Below are 20,399 nucleotides of genomic sequence, written 5' to 3' on the forward strand. Positions count from 1 at the left end.
AGAACTGCGGGGGAAGGAAGAATTAACGGTTGGACAAATTCCGGATACCGCTGCTATGGCCGAGTCTCAGCTTCTGTGCATGGACGAAGATCATGTCAACGAAAAGATACCCGAATCCAAAGCAGAATTCTACTATTGCGAGGAGCAGCGAGCCGCGCTCGAGCAACTATTGAAGAACGGTGATGGCGCGTTCAAGATGCGATTGAAAGAGGACAACGTCAGAGACTTTCTATCCGCCCGGGAGATTAAATGGATTCGAAAAACTTTGGATGAATATGATTCCGATAGTGAGTCCGAGAAGGGCGAATACGAAAAGGCTCAGGAGTCCAATGCAGACTCGGGGGTCCACTCCACATACTGGCCTCAGATGTCGGACACGGATGTCCCGCCGCTTGACATCGGCTGGCCAGGCAGCACTAGTTTCTATAAAGGTGTTACTCGAGTATCCGTTCACACGCACCCACCCAAAAACAAGGGGCCCCATATAAAAGAGGTTGTCAGGAGACTCATTCAAGAATCTAACAAGGTAATTCCAGTTCTAATATAAATTGATAACGGCATATTACACGTGAATAACGTAGTTTACATAATTTCTTCTCTGCCCTAAATTATTGAGTGATGCCCTCACATTGTTCCCCCTCATTCTTTGTAGCTCAGAACAGTTTACAAATGACTTTGAATCCTGAGTCAGCATGACCCTGAATCATGCATTTCTGTTCTTCATCTTGACAAGTTATAAAATGGGTTCTGTTAATTTAATGTAAACTTCTCAACACTACATAGAATAGTTAGTGTCAGTTCTAGTGGTCTGAATTTGTCAGTGTAGTTACTACAGTCGCTACATAGGCCTTGTGACAGCAAACTCCTTTTTTTGACACAAGGTTTTATTGCCTGCTTGGTTACTTCTCAGCTAGCCTAGTGCTTAGAGCATTGGACCAGTAACCGAAAGGCTGCTAGATCGAATCCCGAGCTCATAAGGTAAAAATCTGTCGTTCTGCCCCTGAGCAAGGCAGTTAACCCCCTGTTCCTAGGCCTTCATTGTAAATAATACATTTTTCTTCACTGACTTGTCTAGTTAAATAAAGGTTTTAAAAAAAGAGAAAGGGGAACGTGTCTAATTGTTCTTCATTGACCTGCAGTACCCTCAGAAAGTATTCACATCCCTTGACTTTGACAGTCATGTGAATTCAACAAGAGATGTGTGTCCTCAAGGCTTAGAACAGCCAGGTCCTGGCTCAACTGAGGAGTCGTACTGTAAAATGAACCAAGGTGATTAGCAACAATGTAAAACATCTACTTCTATTTTGATTTTATTATGAAAAGAAACGATTACATAATTGACCATTGTTGATTATTGACGATTGATTTATGTTATGTTGTTATTATCATAGATATAGAACACTGATATGGTAATCTCAATCATCTTCATTTTCTCCCCTTCATCACGTCATTACGTTCTACAATGAATGATCAACAGTTAACAGGAGTTTTGAAATGAATGTTCACAGTAGATGTCTAACTGGATGGAACACATGCAGTAGATAGGCATATTGTAACAAGCAACGCCCCATGTGGAGGAGCTGGAAAGGCCAAACATTTCATAGTTCTAAATGTCAGACAGTTTCACATCAGAACCTGTAACAAGTCATTAAAAAAGCGTTTCCCCAGCCTCACGTCAGTGTTTAAAAACACATCCACACGACGCTTTCTCCTCCCACATCCACTGTAATTCAACTCACTCCATCAAGAGTCCCTCCCCCTCTAAATGGCTGGGTAACGTGTCATGCTAAATGTCAGGAGGAAGAACACGCATAACTCTGGGGTTAAGCTTGGCACAGGAGGACACGGCTATAGGGCAAGGAGATAAGCATGCAAACTTGAGCTTAAACACTATGGTGTGTAAGTAGCCCAAATCCAGATAAGAGACTGGAGTGTTTGACCAGGTTACAGTTAACTTCTCTGGAACAATGGAATAATGCATACTCACTTTACATTCACATTTTATCTCCAATTCATGCAATCTCAATATTCATATTTTTTATCCTCGTACATGCGAAGTTGATTCTTGTCCATATCCGGTTTCTGGCTCTTCATTAGTCCACTGTTGACACAGTCCCAAAATGTTTTGCTTGTCAGCAGTCAAGTTTTCAAGATATTGAACTTTCAAGCATGCATGTGTGAGATGTCGGGGTTATTTGTTGAATTTACACTTTTGTCTTTCCTCTGTCCTCTCTAGCTTGATCTTTGTAAATATCAACTAGTCTGGTATTATTCATCAGATTTATCAGTCACCTCAAGCCTCTCAAATATTTTGACATACTTCTGTTTGGATTGAAGTGGAAAATATGTCATAAGAAAATACATCTTGACATTTCGGTTCAACTCGTTTTTCAGGTTAATTAGGGAGATTTTAATCTTACTCAAGCAATTGAACCACAAATGTCCTGCTTTGAGGAAATCCACACCCTGTATAAAGCCTCGTTATTGTTATGTCATTTTCTTGTGGTACTTTTAGATTACTATCATTTTTTTTTCTCACTTTAGTTTATTTAGTAAATATTTTCTTAACTCTATTTCTTGAACTGAATTGTTGGTTAAGTAAGCATTTCACGGTAAGGTCTACTACACCTGTTGAATTCGGCGCATGTGACAAATACAATTTGATTTGATTCAGAGATATCATCCCCCTCTGTTCTTCCTCTATAACGGTCCTATGTGTGATCCTCAGGTAGTAGCCGTGGTCATGGACCACCTTACAGACCTGCAGATCCTTCAGGACCTATTGGACGCAGCACAGAGACGAGGGGTGGCTGTGTACATCATACTGGAGGCTCGTGGTATGCCCCACTTCCTGGATATGTGCACTCGTTTACAGATCACTGCTCTGCATCTACGGGTAAGACAGGGATGCTTTGGCAGGCAGTAGGCAACAAACAACAGGAACAAGTAATAGTTAGCTATGGTATTACCATGTCATTACCAGGTAAATAGCAGAGTGTCACGTAAATTGAAAGTGCAGCCACAACGTCTTGGCAGTATAAAGCAGAATATTCCTCTGGCCTATTCTTTTATTATCATCCATATTAGCACATTCTATACTGGTGTAGGATCTTATTTTGAACCAGATTGCTAATAATCCTGCAGCAACAGGAAATGGGAATTATTATAAGAATTATAATTCATGGGCATTTTTGTAGGGGTTGATACATTTTTCATAAGGGAAAATCAAGTCTGACATTTCAAAGTGGAAATTACAAACTCCAGAAGCCTCTTTAAACCTCAAATACACCACAAGTTAAAAATGTCCTGCAATGCAGGAAAGTTCTCCTGCAACATGGTGATCAAATTAAGATCCTACATCTGTCGATGTTGATCTATGTAGACTAAAGCTTGTGCAGTAGATCTAGCCTATATTATATGGAATGCTGGATAACCTAGTGTGTGTGTGTGTGTGTGTGTGTGTGTGTGTGTGTGTGTGTGTGCGTGCGTGCGTGCGTGCGTGCGTGTGTGTGGTGTCAGTTGATAAGCCTCTGAAAGGCCCTTCCAGTGTTGAGACTCTGTCATTGTTGTTTCATAGAAACTGCTGTTCATTGAGCCGAATACAATCCAGTCCTGTGGAACTTGATCCTTGACCAAACAAGTGTTAACAGCATAGGGTAGCATCCTTCTGACGTGTCTGTTTCTGTGTGTATGTCTCGGACAGTCTTTTTCACTCTCTCCAACTCACTCCCATTCCTTGCTCAGTAAATAGACCTGCCTCGACTGTATACTCAAGGGGTTTAACTCAACCCTTGCATCACCAGTTTCGGATTTGCTTACCTTGAAGGTTTACTTTGGTCGTGGGTGGTAACAGCACAATTTCCCAAGTGTTTGATATGATACTGTTCAGTACTTGGTAGTCTGATAGTCACTGACTCATGGTTTATACTGTAACAAGGGCACCTGTCTAACTCAGTATCTGTGTGACTCTTTCAGAACCTGCGTGTGCGAACGGTGAAAGGTTCTGGGCTGGCCCTGTCATTTGGCAGGCTGCCCGGCTCTCTGTGCTCCAAATACATGCTGGTGGACGGAGAAAAGGTTATGTTTGGCTCTTACAGGTCAGTCATTTTCTCAGTCATACACTTCCACTCACATTCATTCAGCCAGAGCAAACATGATTTGACCTACGCTTTGAGTCTGTGTCTCACTCTGTTGTTCTGTCATCTCCAGCTTCACATGGAGCTCCTCTAGGATGGACAGGAACACCATCACAGTAATGTCTGGGCAGGTGGTGGACTTCTTCGACAATGACTTCAGGGAAATGTATGCTGTATCTGAGAATGTGGACCTTTACAAGGAGTTCCACATAACCAAGCCTCCCATGCCTGCGCCGGTACGGAAGGTGGTGGTCCCCAAGCCCCTGTTGATATCCACCTCCCGTTTCCAGGTGTCTCTAGGGGACTCTCGGGGGCAGGCTGACCAGAGGGTGCCTGCACATAAATACCACAACCCTAAGTATTCTCTGGTGGTGGGGAACAGTCTCGGGCTCACTGGGTCCTTACAGGACCTCTCCACACTCAGAGACTCACTGGGCGGTGGACTCGAACGGAACGGACTGTCGACGCTACTCCATGCCAAAGGGGGCAGTAGTGTGGAACTGGACATGGTCACTGTGAAGTCCCCCAGTTCTCCTGTGGAGGATGAGGAGGATGGGAAGGGAGGTTCGCTGAAGCGTCAGGTCTTAGGTGGAAAGAAACAACGCAGTTCTTTCAGGCTCTTCCTGAAAGGCAGAGGATCCAATCACAACAGTGAGACTATAGAGGAGGATGGGGCCACTCCTTCAAACCCCTCTTCCACTCGCCCAAACCCCTCCCCTAGCCGCCCAACCCCCACCCCTAGCCACCCAACTCCCTCCCCTAGCTGCCCAACCCCCTCCCTTGCCCATCGAACCCCCTCCCCTACCCACCCAACACTCTCCCCTACCCGCCCAAACCCCTCCCCTACCCACTTAACACCCTCCCCTACCCGCTCAAACCCCTCCGCGACCCAACAAAACCCCTCCTCTACCCACTCAACACCCTCCCCTACCCACCCAACCCTCTCCCCTACCCACCCAAACCCCTCCCCTACCCACTCAACACCCTCCCCTACCCGCCCAAACCCGTCCTCTACCCGCAAAGTCTCAGAGACGAATAGCACTGCCACTGGTGACTCATTTGAGATGGTAGAGAAACCGTCCCTGTTGAAATTTAAGAACAAAAAGCCTTCAAAATTGCCTCAAAGAAGTATGTCTCTAATGACCCTCAACAAAGGAGAGGATGGCGGTATGTTGTTATATTCTACCATTTGTGGTTTTCATTTGTCTTTGAATATTAACTGCAATAGTCCCACACATGGAGTTGTTGTTTTTTGGCTCATCCATTCTTTTCTCCTTTCCCTCTAGGAAAGGGACACAAGAAGCCTTCCAAGAGGAACTGCATCCAGTCCTGAGATGAAGAGAGGGAGGACAGGATCAGCTGGGAGAGACAGAGCCAGAGGACATTTTGAAGTAATTGCCCGTATCAGATGCAGTATTAGATGGAGTATATTAATGACATGCCATGGCAGGAGTATAGTAATGACATGTCATGGCAGGAGCATAGTAATGACATGTCATGGCAGGAGTATAGTAATGACATGTCATGGCTGGAGTATAGTAATTACATGTCATGGCAGGAGTATATTAATGACATGTCATGGCAGGAGTATAGTAATTACATGTCATGGCAGGAGTATAGTGATGACATGTCATGGCAGGAGTATAGTAATGACATGTCATGGCAGGAGCATAGTAATGACATGTCATGGCAGGAGTATAGTAATGACATGTCATGGCTGGAGTATAGTAATTACATGTCATGGCAGGAGTATAGTGATTACATGTCATGGCAGGAGTATAGTAATGACATGTCATGGCAAGAGTATGGTGCTTAGATGTCATGGCAGGAGTATAGTGATAACATGTCATGGCAGGAGTATAGTAATTACATGCCATAGCAGGAGTATAGTAATTACATGTCATGGCAGGAGTATAGTAATTACATGTGCTGCTCATTCTATGTGCTACTATAATGTTCCTTAGTGAGACTTGGTGTGAGACTGTGTGGACCGCCACTGCCTTATCAGTTAGAGTAGTGAGAGTCTTCAATGCCAGACCCACTTCCTTTAATATGAGCCTAATGTTGTTGTTTAGCAGGAGTGATCTGATGCCACATACCAGTGAGTGTCTCCTGAGTCCTGCCCGTCTCAGATGGCATTCACCACCTGTGTCAGGGAAATGCCAATACAGACTTGATCGGTCAGTCATTCGATGCTTGAAAACTGATCTTATGTTACTGCTCACATGTCATAAGAAATCAACATGTTGTATTGCTCTTCCCTGTATCACTGTCATTGAAACGGCTGCTTTTAAACCTAAATAAATGGATGGCATAAAACCACATCTATCCCAGGTATAGATGTATTCTGAATGTGTCTATCCTTCAGGTTACTATGGAGAAGGAAAAGTGATCAGCTCTCTTCTCTCACACAAGGTATCACCTTACCAAGGGCACTTTGTTAAATTGTTAGTGGACTGGCCCTTATCACTGGAGTGTGTAGTGTCTGAAGAATGGATGTTGTTTTCAGATCAGACACCAATCACACACTTCTGCTGTTAACATGCAACAATACATTGTCTCTAAACCTATGTGACATTATAAACATGTCACTGATCCATGGCTATATCTGTCATCTTAATAAAAAAGAAACAATAGGGACTAAGACATATTTTGCTTATTTTTTATGCATAGCAATTACAAAGAGCAAAGGACATTTTCTCATTGAAATTATAGTGTGAAGTCTTGTATATAAAAATGCCAAAGATGTATGAGACCACACACACTTAATGTAATTGACTGACTTCCTATCTCTGAGGTGTGACTGTTGTTTTATATGAAATCATAATATTAAAAACAACTTTTGTATTTTGTTTTGCAATCATTTACAGAGGACATGTAGATAGTTTTGCTAAATCAAGTTCTCTTCTCCACAGTCATGTGATTTTTTGTTTTTGGACATGATCATATTTTTCTTGCGCAACCTTTAGATAACATTTCCTGCCACTATCTTATCTGTAGATTTGTCGAAGAAATGGATGAATATGCATGAGCTCCGATTAATCATAACTCTGCTAGTTGTAGATATGGTTTGGGTGGGTATACAAATGTTTTGGCTGCCGGTATAATAAGTGCAGTTGATAGCTGTTTTTTTTCTCTCTCTTGGTGCATCAGTGTTTTTATTCCCACCCTTGTTTGAAGAGAAATTTATGTGAGAATTCAGTTTTACAAAAAGCATATAGACATTTCTTTGGTTCACTCTTGCCTGTAAAGCTTTAGGGAAAGGTTTCATAAGATTGTAGCCTATGCTTACTGTACCCTCACTCAAACGGTGTACTGTATATTGTGTGTGGACATACAGTACTGTATATTTAACTGTGAGTGAGAGAGGACTTACAACATATACATACTGTGTATATTACAGTAGCCCTCTTCATGGATGTTGCTGTCACACGTGGGGAGGGTTAGTGTATCACTCCCTGCATCAACTCTCTCCTCCCTGTATATTTTGTCTCTCATATCTGCATAAGAGCTATAGTGACCTCAGAGCAGACACACATGCACACAGGAACTGATGTGCACAGGAAGGATGCTTGTGTTTTTCGTACCACAGGTGCAGGCCTCATTTCACAGTAGAAATACAGCACTTAAAGGAAAACCCCACCCAAAAACAATATTTTGGTATTTGGTTCATTAGTCCATTGCTGATATAGTCCCAAAATGTTTTCAAGATGTATAACTTTCAAAATAGAGAAATACAGCCGGTATGATGCATCTTTCATCACATGATGCAACAAAAAAAAACGCATTAACATTGACATGATTCAATGTTTCTTCATTAGGAGCTGTGCATTTGGGTTGCTAAAATATATTTCCCCATGTCATGGGAGACATAAAGCATATGGATGAGTGGTTATTCAACTCTGACACCTAGTATTGAAAACTGAAAACCAACAACAGATTATAATCTGGCACCATCTACTGGATATTTTAGAAATTCAAATAGTGTTTTCTTCGATAATATCATTGTGTGTTTCCTTATTTGTGTTGAACAATATCAGGTTGATTAAATTTGTATCACTAAATAATAAAAATAGTTTAAAACTACTTAATTAGATTTTACACTGAACAAAAAATATAAACGAAACATGCAACAATTTCTAAGATTTTACTGAGTTACAGTTCATAAAAGTAAATCAGTCAATTGAAATGAATTCATTACGCACTAATCTATGGATTTCACATGATTGGGAATGCAGATACGCATATGTCAGTCACAGATACCTTTCAGAAAAGGTAAGGGTGTTTATCAGAAAACCATCAAATCTGGTGTGACCACCATTTGCCTCAAGCAGCATGACAAAACTCCTTCGCATAGAGTTTTTAAAGCTGTTGATTGTGGCCTGTGGAATGTTGTCGCACTCCTCTGCTGTGCTAAATTGATGGATATTAATGGGAACTGGATCACGCTGTTGGACACATCAATCCAGAGCGTCCCAAACTCATGCTCAATGGGTGACATGTCTGGTTAGTCTGCAGGTCAAGGAAGAACAGGGACATTTTCATCTTCCAGGAGTTGTATACAGATCCTAGCAACATGTGGCCGTGCATTATGCTGCTGAAACATGAGGTGATGGCGGCGGATGAATGGCACGACAATGGGCCTCAGGATCTCGTCATGGTATCTCTGTGCATTCAAATTGACATTTATAAAAATGCAATCGTGTTCGTTGTCTGTAGCTTATGCCTGCCCATACCATAAACCCACTGCCACCATGGGGCACTGTGCCCACACGACGCCATACACACTGTCTGCCATCTCCCCAGTACAGTTGAAACCGGGATTAATCCGTGAAGAACACACTTCTCCAGCGTGCCAGTGGCCATCGAAGGTGAGCATTTACCACTGAAGTTGGTTAAGATGCCAAACTGCAGTCAGGTCAAGACCCTGGTGAGGATGACGAGCATGCAGATGACGGCCTTAAGATGGTTTCTGACAGTTCGTGCAGAAATTATTTGGTTGTGCAAACCCATAGTTTAATCAGCTGTGGCTGGTCGCAGACGATCCCGCAGGTGAAGGTCCTGGTCTGGCGTGGTTACACGTGGTCTGTGGTTGTGAGGCCGGTTGGACGTACTGCCAAAATCTCTAAAACTACATTGGAGGCGGCTTAGAGGCGGTAGAGAAACAAGCATTAAATTCTCTGGCAACAGCTCTGGTGGACATTCCTGCAGTCAGCATGCCAATTGCACGCTCCCTCAACTTGAGACATCTGTGGCATTGTGTTGTGTAACATATTTTAGAGTGGCCTTTAATTGTCCGCAGCACAAGATTCACCTGTGTAATGATCATGCTGTTTAATCAGCTTCTTGATATGCCACACTTTTTTTTTACCTTTATTTTACTAGGCAAGTCAGTTAAGAACAAATTCTTATTTTCAATGACGGCCTAGGAACAGTGGGTTAACTGCCTGTTCAGGGGCAGAACGACAGATTTTGTACCTTGTCAGCTCGGGGATTTGAACTTGCAACCTTTCGGTTACTAGTCCAATGCTCTAACCACTAGGCTACCCTGCCGCCCCAGGTGGATGGATTATCAGGTCAGGTGGATGGATTATCTTGGCAAAGAAGAAACGTAAACAAATTTGCGAAAATAAAAATGTAGAACATTTTGAACTTGTCTGCGATCACTTTATATGTTGCGTTTATATTTTTGTTCAGTATATATCTAAGATATTTATGATAATAAGGTGTATTACATTTGTAAAGTGCATTTCATTATACAGAATAAATATAAAATGGACAGGGAAACTGACACAAAGAACACAGCTGACACCACAAGGGACAATGAAACCAATGAGCACCGCTATCAACATAGAGCCCTCCTGAAGAGAAAGGTCTTCAGTCCCGCTTTTTAGGCCCGTTTGATGTAATTATAATCTGCTACTATCTGTCATCTGTTGTGAAAGTACACACATATTTATAATAAAATATGCATGTATTATTATTTATTCATGTCAATTTCGTCATAACGTGAAGCTATACACACGAATGCTGACATGCAACTACACAGACAATAACCTACAAAACCAAAATGGCAACCTAAATAGGATCCCCAATCAGAGACAACAATAAACAGCTGCCTCTGATTGGGAACCAATTCAGGCCACCATAGACCTACATTTACCTAGACTAACAAAAACCCAATAGATGTACAAAAACACTAGACAAGAAAAAACACATACCACCCTCGTCACAACCTGACCTAACCAAAATAATAAAGAAAAGGTAACTAAGGTCAGATAACTAAGGTCAAAGATAACTAAGGTCAGGGCGTGACAATTCAACATGATTAAGGCATGTATACAGACGTGTGTATTATCACTGTCTGTACTTTAAAGGCAATGTGCAAAATAACTTTCTATTATAATACAGTATTTACAAAATACATATGTTAGGAGTTGAAAAATAAATCCATACATGTTTAAAAAAATATTTACACAATGCCTCTAAGACAATGGAAGAACGTCGCAACACTGAATCAGTGTTGAAGTTTTGTGTCCACGTAACAGGAATTCTATAGGCTTGGGAGAGGAAAAGGCTCGTAGTACAGAGGCTTACTGCGAACTGAAATCGCTGAGCCTGGTGCAAGGTAAAAAGGTGGAGCATTTCCGTAATGCTTACCTGATAGTTCCTTTGTTCTATGCTCATGGTACAGAATCAACTATAACTATATACAACTACATTTTAGTAACTTTGCGTTATACATTACATGTTCAAATCTGTCCTTATAGAATGATGCATTATTCTTACAGTGCTACACACTTATTTTGGTTTGCATCTCTCTCCCTCGTACTTTTAAATTCTTATTTCTAATAAATATTGACAGAAATCCCTTTCTATTAGTAATTGAACAGACTGAGTGACTCTAACTTCAACCATAAAATTAGACCTACAGTAAGAGGTATGGGGAGTTTCTGATTTGACAGCTTTAAACCACACACAGGTCACAATGATTTTTTTTCATTCTGAGTTACAGTATTGCACTAATGCTGTACTGTAAAGCACTGTAACGTTAAGCGCCATGTCTATGTACTTGAACCAGTCTATCATTTCCAAGCATTTCTGCTACGGAGAGGGACCTCTACAGATCATTACCGGGCTCAATTCCCATGATGCTTTATATCATGTCTGATGTCTCAGTCCTGTGAAGCATTGTTGTTGTTGATGACTTTCCTCTTGCGCAATGACACCAGGTCATAGAAGGGATCCTTGGTGATACTTGCTCTGAGGGAAAGACAGAGAGAAGAATGAGACAAGTGTCCAAATGATAATCATCAAGTTCACTTTATCCTATTGATTGCCAGTTGTGTCCTGGTGGCAGGACACAACTGTCATTTGGGATGTCATGTGTGAAGTGTATGGCGTATAGTACAGGTATGTGTTAAGCCTGGGTTGAGGTGTCTGACCTGATGGAGCCTATCCAGTCATCTCTCTCATCTGCTGTGGCTGCACTCATCCTGTAGGACTGGTGTTTCCCCTCCACCACCCTGCCTCCGTTCTCTGTCTTGCACGCCTTGATCTTCTGCCCTCTGGGGTTGTAGATCTCTAGACAGTACTGCTCACAAAGAAGCACACACATGCATACAAATGTTCACAAAACACCTGCCCAAGCCAAATTACTGGTTTTAACTTTTTTTTAAGGAAATGATCCCATAGTATATTGGTCTAATTACTTCTAATCTTCCAGTTAAACCTTCCTTTCTCATACGGAGGCTATGAGTCATACAGTGCCGTGACAGCTAAGAGAGTAGCTTCTGTAAATGTGACTTCTGCACAGACTATGAGACTGAAACACCATAGAACAGGTGGCACTGCCATAAACCTTAGAAAGAAGTATGCAGTCAGTGGAATACACTGTACCTGTTTGGTAGAGTCTTCTATCTCTCTTACACAGAGGTTCTCAAGGGGAATGATCCCTATGGGGTCTTTATCCTGAGGGAGGAGGAGAGAGAGATGCTTTGGTCAAGAACTATCACTTAGCAGTAACTACTACCATATTTTATCCTAAATTCCATTACTGGCAAACCCTATGAAAAAGTTGGGGGTATAGCATACTCACTGTGGTATACTCAAAGTAGTACAGACAGCTGTCTGTCAAAATAAACCACCGCCTCTTCCATGTTTTCACCCTTCCTCCTGCAGAGAGGAAAAGTTTACATTTCATTACACAAATAAAATGTTTAATCATGAAACTCTCCATCCAACACGCTCCATAAAGGAAATCAGATCATTCTGTGGTAATCTTATTTTTAATGCTTGGTAATGGCACAATTATAAGACAATTCCCTCAGCTAGTTATATTGCTAATCCTCTCACCTATTTTGAGCAGCCAACCCTCTCTGTCTGGGTTGAAGAAGGTGTGTGTGAGGTCGTTCCCATCATCCTCTGGAATTTTGAACGGCTCGTTCCGAATGCTCTCATAGAGTTTCTGGATTTAATGAGGTAGTAGATGAGAGTTAGCTACCGCAACAGACAACAACAACCAAATAGGGGTCACATTCTGAGAGTGGAGTTAACTCCTGAACTCTGACCCCTGAGGCCTCACCATGAGCAGGTCGTTGGGCAGGTCACCCCCGTTGTTGATGCCTCTGTTCATACTGAAGAAGCGCTCCAGAGTGGGCTTGTCCTTCACGTTGGGGTTATGGAGACTGGTGTTCAGCATGATGACGGCAAAGGACAGGATGTAGCAGGTGTCTGTTTGAAACACCCACACATTTCCTTACTGTTTGGTCAATGATATGTATTTGCAACCTTTAATCAGCATCACCTTTGTGAAATGATTTGAATATGCCTCAAAATGTACTCCTCAACCCCCCCCCCCCCCCCCCATCTGTCTTGCTGATCTGTCATTGTAGAGAGTCAGCAGCATGGTAGAGGAGGCTGGTTCCTGTGCACTACAGTACTGTACAGTACCTGTTGACTGGAAGACCCCTGCATTACAGTCACAGTAGCGTGTAGCGAATGCCTCCATCATCCTATCAATCTTCTGGGCTTCTCCAGGGAGACGGAAACTCCACAGGAACTGCCTACAGGGATGAGCCAAGGAACAGACAGGGATCAGACAGGATTTACTGTGGAAATTAATATAATAATGACAATATATTCATGTATGAGTGTAAGAGATACACCAGTGTAGTGCAGCACTAACCTCAGTGCCTGCACCAGATTCAGGTCGGAGAACTCGTGTAGTTCTACAAAGGCTTTCAGAGTTTGAAGGTGCATTTCCTCCCTGCATGAACACAAACAAGAGTCAAATTAGTGATATGGAGATTATTTAGATAATGAGTGGTTATGACAGTCATCATTATCCCCATCAACAAAGCCATCATTATCCTGGTCATGTTCAGAAGCATTGTGTACCTCTCTCCTAAAAAGTTCCCAATGGCTGTCTTGTTCAGTCCTTCCTCTTTGTATAGGAACTCAGCCACTGCCTCTGCTGTCCACTCCAACAGGTCATTGTCAACCAGGTACTGAATACCCTGGGGGAAGAGGCCATGACAAGTCAATGAACATGTATGAACTTGGAAGATATCCTCAACACTGGGGCCCCACAAGGGTGCGTTCTGAGCCCTCTCCTGTATTCCCTGTTCACCCACGATTGCGTGGCCACGCACGCCTCCAACTCAATCATCAAGTTTGCGGACGACACAACATTGGTAGACTTGATTACCAACAACGACAAGACGGCCTACAGGGAGGAGGTGAGGGCCCTCGGAGTGTGGTGTCAGGAAAATAACCTCACACTCAACGTCAACAAAACTAAGGAGATGATTGTGGACTTCAGGAAACAGCAGAGGGAACACCCCCCTATCCACATCGATGGAACAGTATTGGAGAGGGTAGCAAGTTTTAAGTTCCTCTGCATACACATCACAGACAAACTGAATTGGTCCACCCACACAGACAGCATCGTAAAGAAGGCGCAGCAGTGCCTCTTCAACCTCAGGAGGCTAAAGAAATTTGGCTTGTCACCAAAAGCACTCACAAACTTCTACAGATGCACAATCGAGAGCATCCTGGCGGGCTGTATCACGGCCTGGTACGGCAACTGCTCCGCCCACAACCGTAAGGCTTTCCAGAGGGTAGTGAGGTCTGCACAACGCATCACCGGGGGCAAACTACCTGCCCTCCAGGACACCTACACCACCCGATGTTACAGGAAGGCCATAAAGATCATCAAGGACAACAACCACCCGAGCCACTGCCTGTTCACCCCGCTATCATCCAGAAGGCGAGGTCAGTACAGGTGCATCAAAGCTGGGACCGAGAGACTGAAAAACAGCTTCTATCTCAAGGCCATCAGACTGTTAAACAGCCACCACTAACATTGAGTGGCTGCTGCCAACACACTGACTCAACTCCAGCCACTTTAATAATGGGAATTGATGGGAAATGATGTAAAATATATCACTAGCCACTTTAAACAATGCTACCTAATATAATGTTTACATACCCTACATTATTCATCTCATATGTATACGTATATACTGTACTCTGTATCTACTGCATCTTTATGTAATACATGTATCACTAGCCACTTTAACTATGCCACTTTGTTTACATACTCATCTCATATGTATATACTGTACTCGATACCATCTACTGCATCTTGCCTATGCTGCTCTGTACCATCACTCATTCATATATCTTTATGTACATATTCTTTATCCCCTTACACTTGTGTGTATAAGACAGTAGTTTTGGAATTGTTAGTTAGATTACTTGTTGGTTATTACTGCATTGTCGGAACTAGAAGCACAAGCATTTTGCTACACTCGCATTAACATCTGCTAACCATGTGTATGTGACAAATACATTTGATTTGATTTGATTTTAAGATTTGAATGCATTAACGCATACTTGTATGTGGAATTAAAAAATTGCAGAAATCATAATGAGGTCCAAAGCACTGTGATGTGCAGTAGTGGTCATGCACATATTAAATATTCTGTATGCATTGTCTGTCATTCTGAGAGAGCCACCGGAAGTAATATATCTTCTTATATCTAAACAATGCGGAGCTTCCAGCTAAAGAAACCAATGGTCTGCTTGACTGGATCTCTAGCCTCTGCACACAAACATAGGCTTTTCTCCAGGGCGGTAATATAGGCCAGGATTGTCTCCCGGGTGGTCATACAGGCCAGGCTTTTCTCCAGGGTGGTCATACAGGCCAGGCTTTTCTCCAGGGTGGTCATACAGGCCAGGCTTGTCTCCAGGGTGGTCATACAGGCCAGGGGGACTTTATATTATGGCTTTGACCTCTCTTCAGATAAGAGGAAAGGAGGGGTGTTTGTGGTTTGAGCAGGAGTGTGCGCCTCCGCTCCTCTTCACGGAACAGGATGTGGTTCTCTCTCGTTTTCTCTCCCCCTCTCTCTGCCTCCGCACAGTTGCACTTCTGCACATAAGTCACGTCACTCGCTCAGCATTCATTCGTTTGTGTCAGATTATTTGTTCTGTCATCTTGCAGTTAACTATTTAAACTTCTAGCTGTGGCAAGCCTCCTTCAGAGATGTGATAACTATACAGATCTTTAGTACTTAAATTCTATAATTGAAGCACTTCACATTTCGGTACATATCTGATCCACATGTATTTGTGTTTAGTGTATTCCATATTGAGTAATGTTATGGCTTTGTCTTACCAGAGAACCTCACCAGGAAAAACTAAGGGCTCTAATTACAGTGTGAAATGAGCTCACCTTTTTATGGTCCATGTTGAATTTCTTTTTCCCACATAAGAACCTCTTGTTTCTCACAACATTTTTGCTGAAGAGAGACAAAGACAAAACAGAATATTTTAACAAAGGTTAATATTGACAAAGGTTAATAACACCACTTTTACCCACGGGCGTTATACTAGTGTCCACTGCATAAGAGATGACACAGTGAGAGCGAGACAATTAACGGAAGCTGGGGTTGTCCTGCCTGGAACATGTCTCAGTGTTTCATGCTGCTGACATATAAGAGTTTTACCACATTCCTGTAGCTGAGAGTGAAGAAACAGGAAACACACATATACAGAGGGGCCTTACAGATGGGGGGCAGAATCTGTTCTTGTTCTTGAAGACAACGCCCCCAGAGCCCACTTATGGGTAGGGTTGCATCACTACTTCCCGCGGCTATGCCTCCCTACCTTTCTATTTTAGGGAGGGATAGGACGTCAGAGATGTGAGAGGGGCCTCTTTGTCAAGATGGATGTCAGGGAGTATTGTTGATCTGGTGTTTGTGCTGTGATAGATTCAAAAGAAGCTACGACACACTGCCAAGTGTTACTGTAGCTAACTCTCCCACAGAGGAAGAGGCCTACTGGTCAATGGTAACCTATCCGAATGAGCCATTGTGCAATCTCTGACTTACTTCTCCTCGTCCGCCTCAATGTTGTGGATTTCTGTCATGACGCTGTCAATCTCCAACCTCAGCTTCTACACAAGGGGAAATGATGTCAAAGGGATGAGATGATAATATGTGGTATTTTAGCCATAGCTGACTCAAGCCCTTGGCACATACAGGGGTACAGGGTCAGTCAACTCAAAAAACTGGATGTTTCTGAGATGTTGTAACTTTTGAGGGAGGCTTTTGTGAATGTAATAACTGTTGTAGGTAATGTCACAATACAGTTAGTTTTATTCTGGCAAAATGCAGTTTCATAAAGCATTTTGACTGTACAAAAATAGCCATGGTTGAGAGGATGATTTACTGTACCTGAATGTCATCTAATAGGTCACTCTTATGAAACTTCATGGTGTCTATCTCCTGCCTCTCCATTGAGCTAAGTATTGTGGAAGCTGTATAATTGATTATACACACAAAAACAAACATACAGATGAAACCATCATTATCATCCAATGCATAAATGAAGCAGTCGGACAAAACCCCTGAGACCTAATTGAGACATCTTCCTGTATACACTGAACATATCAAAGGTGTCAGAAATGTGCCTTGACAACCACCCTCACACCAACCCTAGCATACAGTAACTCAACATACTGCACTTCTCAGCACTAGCTAAATGTAACTGCTGAACTTCAGCTTTTTATAGAATGAGCCCCAGTAATGTCCATTAGTAAGTGATCTGCTCTAGTCCTCATAACAGCTTCTCACGGTTTTTAGATGAGGGATATTCATTACTCCCTTTTCAGGTTATAACTAGACAACACAACATTATAACTAGACAACACAACATTAACTAGACAATACAACATTATAACTAGACAACACAACACTATAACTAGACAATACACAATTATAACTACACAATAAAACAATATAACTACACAATAAAACAATATAACTACACAATACAACATTATAACTAGACAATACAACATTATAATTACACAATAAAACAATATAACTAGACAACACACAATTATAACTAGACAATACAAAATTATAACTACACAATACAACATTATAACTAGACCATACAACATTATAACTAGACAATACAACATTATAACTAGACAACATAACACTATAACTAGACAATACAAAATTAGTACTACACAATACAACAATATAACTAGACAACACAACATTATAACTAGACAATACAACATTATAACTAGACAACACAACATTATAACTAGACAATACAACATTAACTAGATAATACAACATTAACTAGATAATACAACATTATAACTAGACAATACAACATTAACTAGACAATACAACATTAACTAGATAATACAACATTATAACTAGACAATACTACATTATAACTAGACAATACAACATTATAACTAGACAATACAACATTATAACTAGACAATACAACATTAACTAGATAATACAACATTGTAACTAGACAAAACAACATTATAATTACACAATACAACATTATAACTAGACAATACAACGTTATAACTAGACAAAACAACACTATAACTAGACAATACAACATTATAACTAGACAACACAACATTATAACTAGACAATACAAAATTCTAACTAGACCATACAACATTATAACTAGACAATACAAAATGATAACTAGACCATACAACATTATAACTAGACAATACAACATTATAACTAGACAACACAACATTATAACTAGACAATACAACATTAACTAGATAATACAACATTAACTAGATAATACAACATTATAACTAGAAAATACAACATTAACTAGACAATACAACATTAACTAGATAATACAACATTATAACTAGACAATACTACATTATAACTAGACAATACAACATTATAACTAGACAATACAACAGTATAACTAGACAATACAATATTAACTAGATAATACAACATTTTAACTAGACAAAACAACATTATAATTACACAATACAACATTATAACTAGACAATACAACATTATAACTAGACAAAACAACATTATAATTACACAATACAACATTATAACTAGACAATACAACATTATAACTAGACAAAACAACATTATAATTACACAATACAACATTAACTAGATAATACAACATTATAACTAGACAATACAACATTAACTAGATAATACAACATTATAACTAGAAAATACAACATTATAACTAGACAATACAACATTATAACTAGACAATACAACATTAACTAGACAATACAACATTATAACTAGACAATACAACATTAACTAGATAATACAACATTATAACTAGACAATACAACATTATAACTAGACAATACAACATTAACTAGATAATACAACATCACCAAACTCCATCTATCTTGGCAATTAGATTGTTGAACACTATACTGTGAACAACGCCTCTGAACGTTATGTGATAGTCAGTCATGAGAACTTGAGGTATATAAAGGCTATATGACAACAATATGTCTCTATAAAGTCAGGTGATGCTATAATAAAGTGAATAACATTCATCACTGTGGTAAAAGTGATCAAAACAAACCATTTGAATCCGTTGAACACTGCTGACTTTATACCACAGTGTATATATGTCAAGGTAAAGAGACTGAAAGCACAATAGTCACTGTAGACGGTAGTGAATATCTATTGTGAAGACAGGTACTATAACAGTACACTTTCTTATTAGTGTATTTCATTTTCATTTCTCAAGTAAGATATTCACAGCAACAAGTCAAACCCCCATTGTCTACTGACACTTCAACACTTCATCATCTTACATAAAGACACTCATGTATTGTTCATGGTGTTAATCCCCAGATAATATAGCCTAATTAGGGATGTTAAATTGCTAAATGGACTGTAAAACGTAAAAACCTGACCTTTTCCCCAGAGGAAGCTGTCTTTTCTTTGGCTGCCCATGTTGGAGGTGTTGGAGAGAGACTGTGGCTGTACAGGAAACATGTGTCAGTGTTGAAGTCATGTAGCCTACTGCAAGAAGGACATGAGCTACAGCGTCAATAGCATCCTCAAAACATAATGAACTGACCACCTAAAGTCAGTGCTGTTAATGATATACTGTACAATATACATATACTGTACAAGTAAAGAGGTGTGTGTGTGTGTGTGTGTGTGTGTGTGTGTGTGTGTGTGTGTGTGTGTGTGTGTGTGTGTGTGTGTGTGTGTGTGTGTGTGTGTGTGCAATTCGAGATAGATCTAATGCACAATATCCATCATTATTCGGCAGTCAGTGTAAATATGTATCCAACATAAGTGACCGAAGAGTGCTTCAGGCAGGGGTGGAAGCCACTTGTGAGCCTCAAGTCAAGTACCATGCCCAGACTTGCACAATTCAAACTGTGAGTGCATTTGTAAATACACTCTGGAGTGCCAGAGTGCGTTTGTTTCGCTCTTGGGGGGAGGGGCGTTCAAAGCGCACACTGGATGCTCTGGCCAAGGAGTAGGGTTGATCCGAGTGTTCTGACCTCACAATGGCAGTCAAGCACCCAAGCTAATAGGCTAAAGTTGGCTAGCTTGCTGGCTACTTCCAGACACGAATGTGAGAACACCTCAATCTGACCATTTTACTCGCCCTAGCAGAGCTGGTTAGGCTGTTTTCATGTTTTCTAGAGCGTTCGTGACTAACTGTGCTGATTGCAACAATTTAATTACGTTTTTTTGTTGTTGCCGAAACCGGTCATATTCAAAGGTGATGCATGTTCGTAAATTCATCAGTTATTCTGCACTACTGCACACTCAGACGAGTGATCTGAAATCGGAAAAGATAACAAGAGCACATTTTACGAACGCACCCCTAGGCATCAAAGGTGAAATTATATAATTCACTGACTACTTCTTAGCTAGGCCTATAAAAGCAGCCTTTTCA

The 20,399-nt window shown here is 41.0% G+C and overlaps 2 protein-coding genes across 2 annotated transcripts; one reads left to right on the top strand and one right to left on the bottom strand.

The window, feature by feature from the left end:
- The first annotated feature begins 7 nt into the window (after positions 1 to 7).
- Positions 8 to 6,983, top strand: LOC109881078 (protein FAM83F). The gene is made up of 5 exons (XM_031834711.1): positions 8 to 526; positions 2,729 to 2,896; positions 3,976 to 4,097; positions 4,210 to 5,303; positions 5,423 to 6,983. The coding sequence occupies exons 1-5, from the start codon at positions 56 to 58 to the stop codon at positions 5,467 to 5,469; spliced, it is 1,902 nt and encodes a 633-aa protein (XP_031690571.1). The 5' UTR covers positions 8 to 55; the 3' UTR covers positions 5,470 to 6,983.
- A 3,085-nt stretch (positions 6,984 to 10,068) lies between these two features.
- Positions 10,069 to 19,869, bottom strand: LOC109881085 (cytohesin-3-like). The gene is made up of 13 exons (XM_031834712.1): positions 19,396 to 19,869; positions 16,877 to 16,959; positions 16,532 to 16,596; positions 15,874 to 15,940; positions 13,536 to 13,654; positions 13,324 to 13,404; positions 13,089 to 13,201; positions 12,721 to 12,869; positions 12,492 to 12,603; positions 12,235 to 12,311; positions 12,036 to 12,107; positions 11,582 to 11,730; positions 10,069 to 11,399 (listed from the first exon to the last, which is right to left on the bottom strand). Exons 1-13 carry the CDS (start codon positions 19,475 to 19,477, stop codon positions 11,312 to 11,314), a joined length of 1,257 nt encoding a protein of 418 aa, XP_031690572.1. The 5' UTR covers positions 19,478 to 19,869; the 3' UTR covers positions 10,069 to 11,311.
- Between the last annotated feature and the right edge of the window lie 530 nt (positions 19,870 to 20,399).

The sequence above is a fragment of the Oncorhynchus kisutch genome, linkage group LG10, assembly GCF_002021735.2.
Source record: "Oncorhynchus kisutch isolate 150728-3 linkage group LG10, Okis_V2, whole genome shotgun sequence".
Classification (NCBI taxonomy): domain Eukaryota; kingdom Metazoa; phylum Chordata; class Actinopteri; order Salmoniformes; family Salmonidae; genus Oncorhynchus; species Oncorhynchus kisutch.

Bases quoted from the DNA above. Each gene is read 5' to 3' on its own strand.
- LOC109881078 (XM_031834711.1), top strand. From the start codon at position 56: ATGGCCGAGTCTCAGCTTCTGTGCATGGACGAAGATCATGTCAACGAA. The intron at 527-2,728 runs GTAATTCCAGTT...TGTGATCCTCAG, and splicing joins TCATTCAAGAATCTAACAAG to GTAGTAGCCGTGGTCATGGA. The intron at 5,304-5,422 runs GTATGTTGTTAT...CTTTCCCTCTAG, and splicing joins CAACAAAGGAGAGGATGGCG to GAAAGGGACACAAGAAGCCT.
- LOC109881085 (XM_031834712.1), bottom strand. From the start codon at position 19,477: ATGTTTCCTGTACAGCCACAGTCTCTCTCCAACACCTCCAACATGGGC. The intron at 12,870-13,088 runs GTACTGTACAGT...TGTTTCAAACAG, and splicing joins AGGGGTCTTCCAGTCAACAG to ACACCTGCTACATCCTGTCC. The intron at 12,108-12,234 runs GTGAGTATGCTA...CTCCTCCCTCAG, and splicing joins ACTACTTTGAGTATACCACA to GATAAAGACCCCATAGGGAT.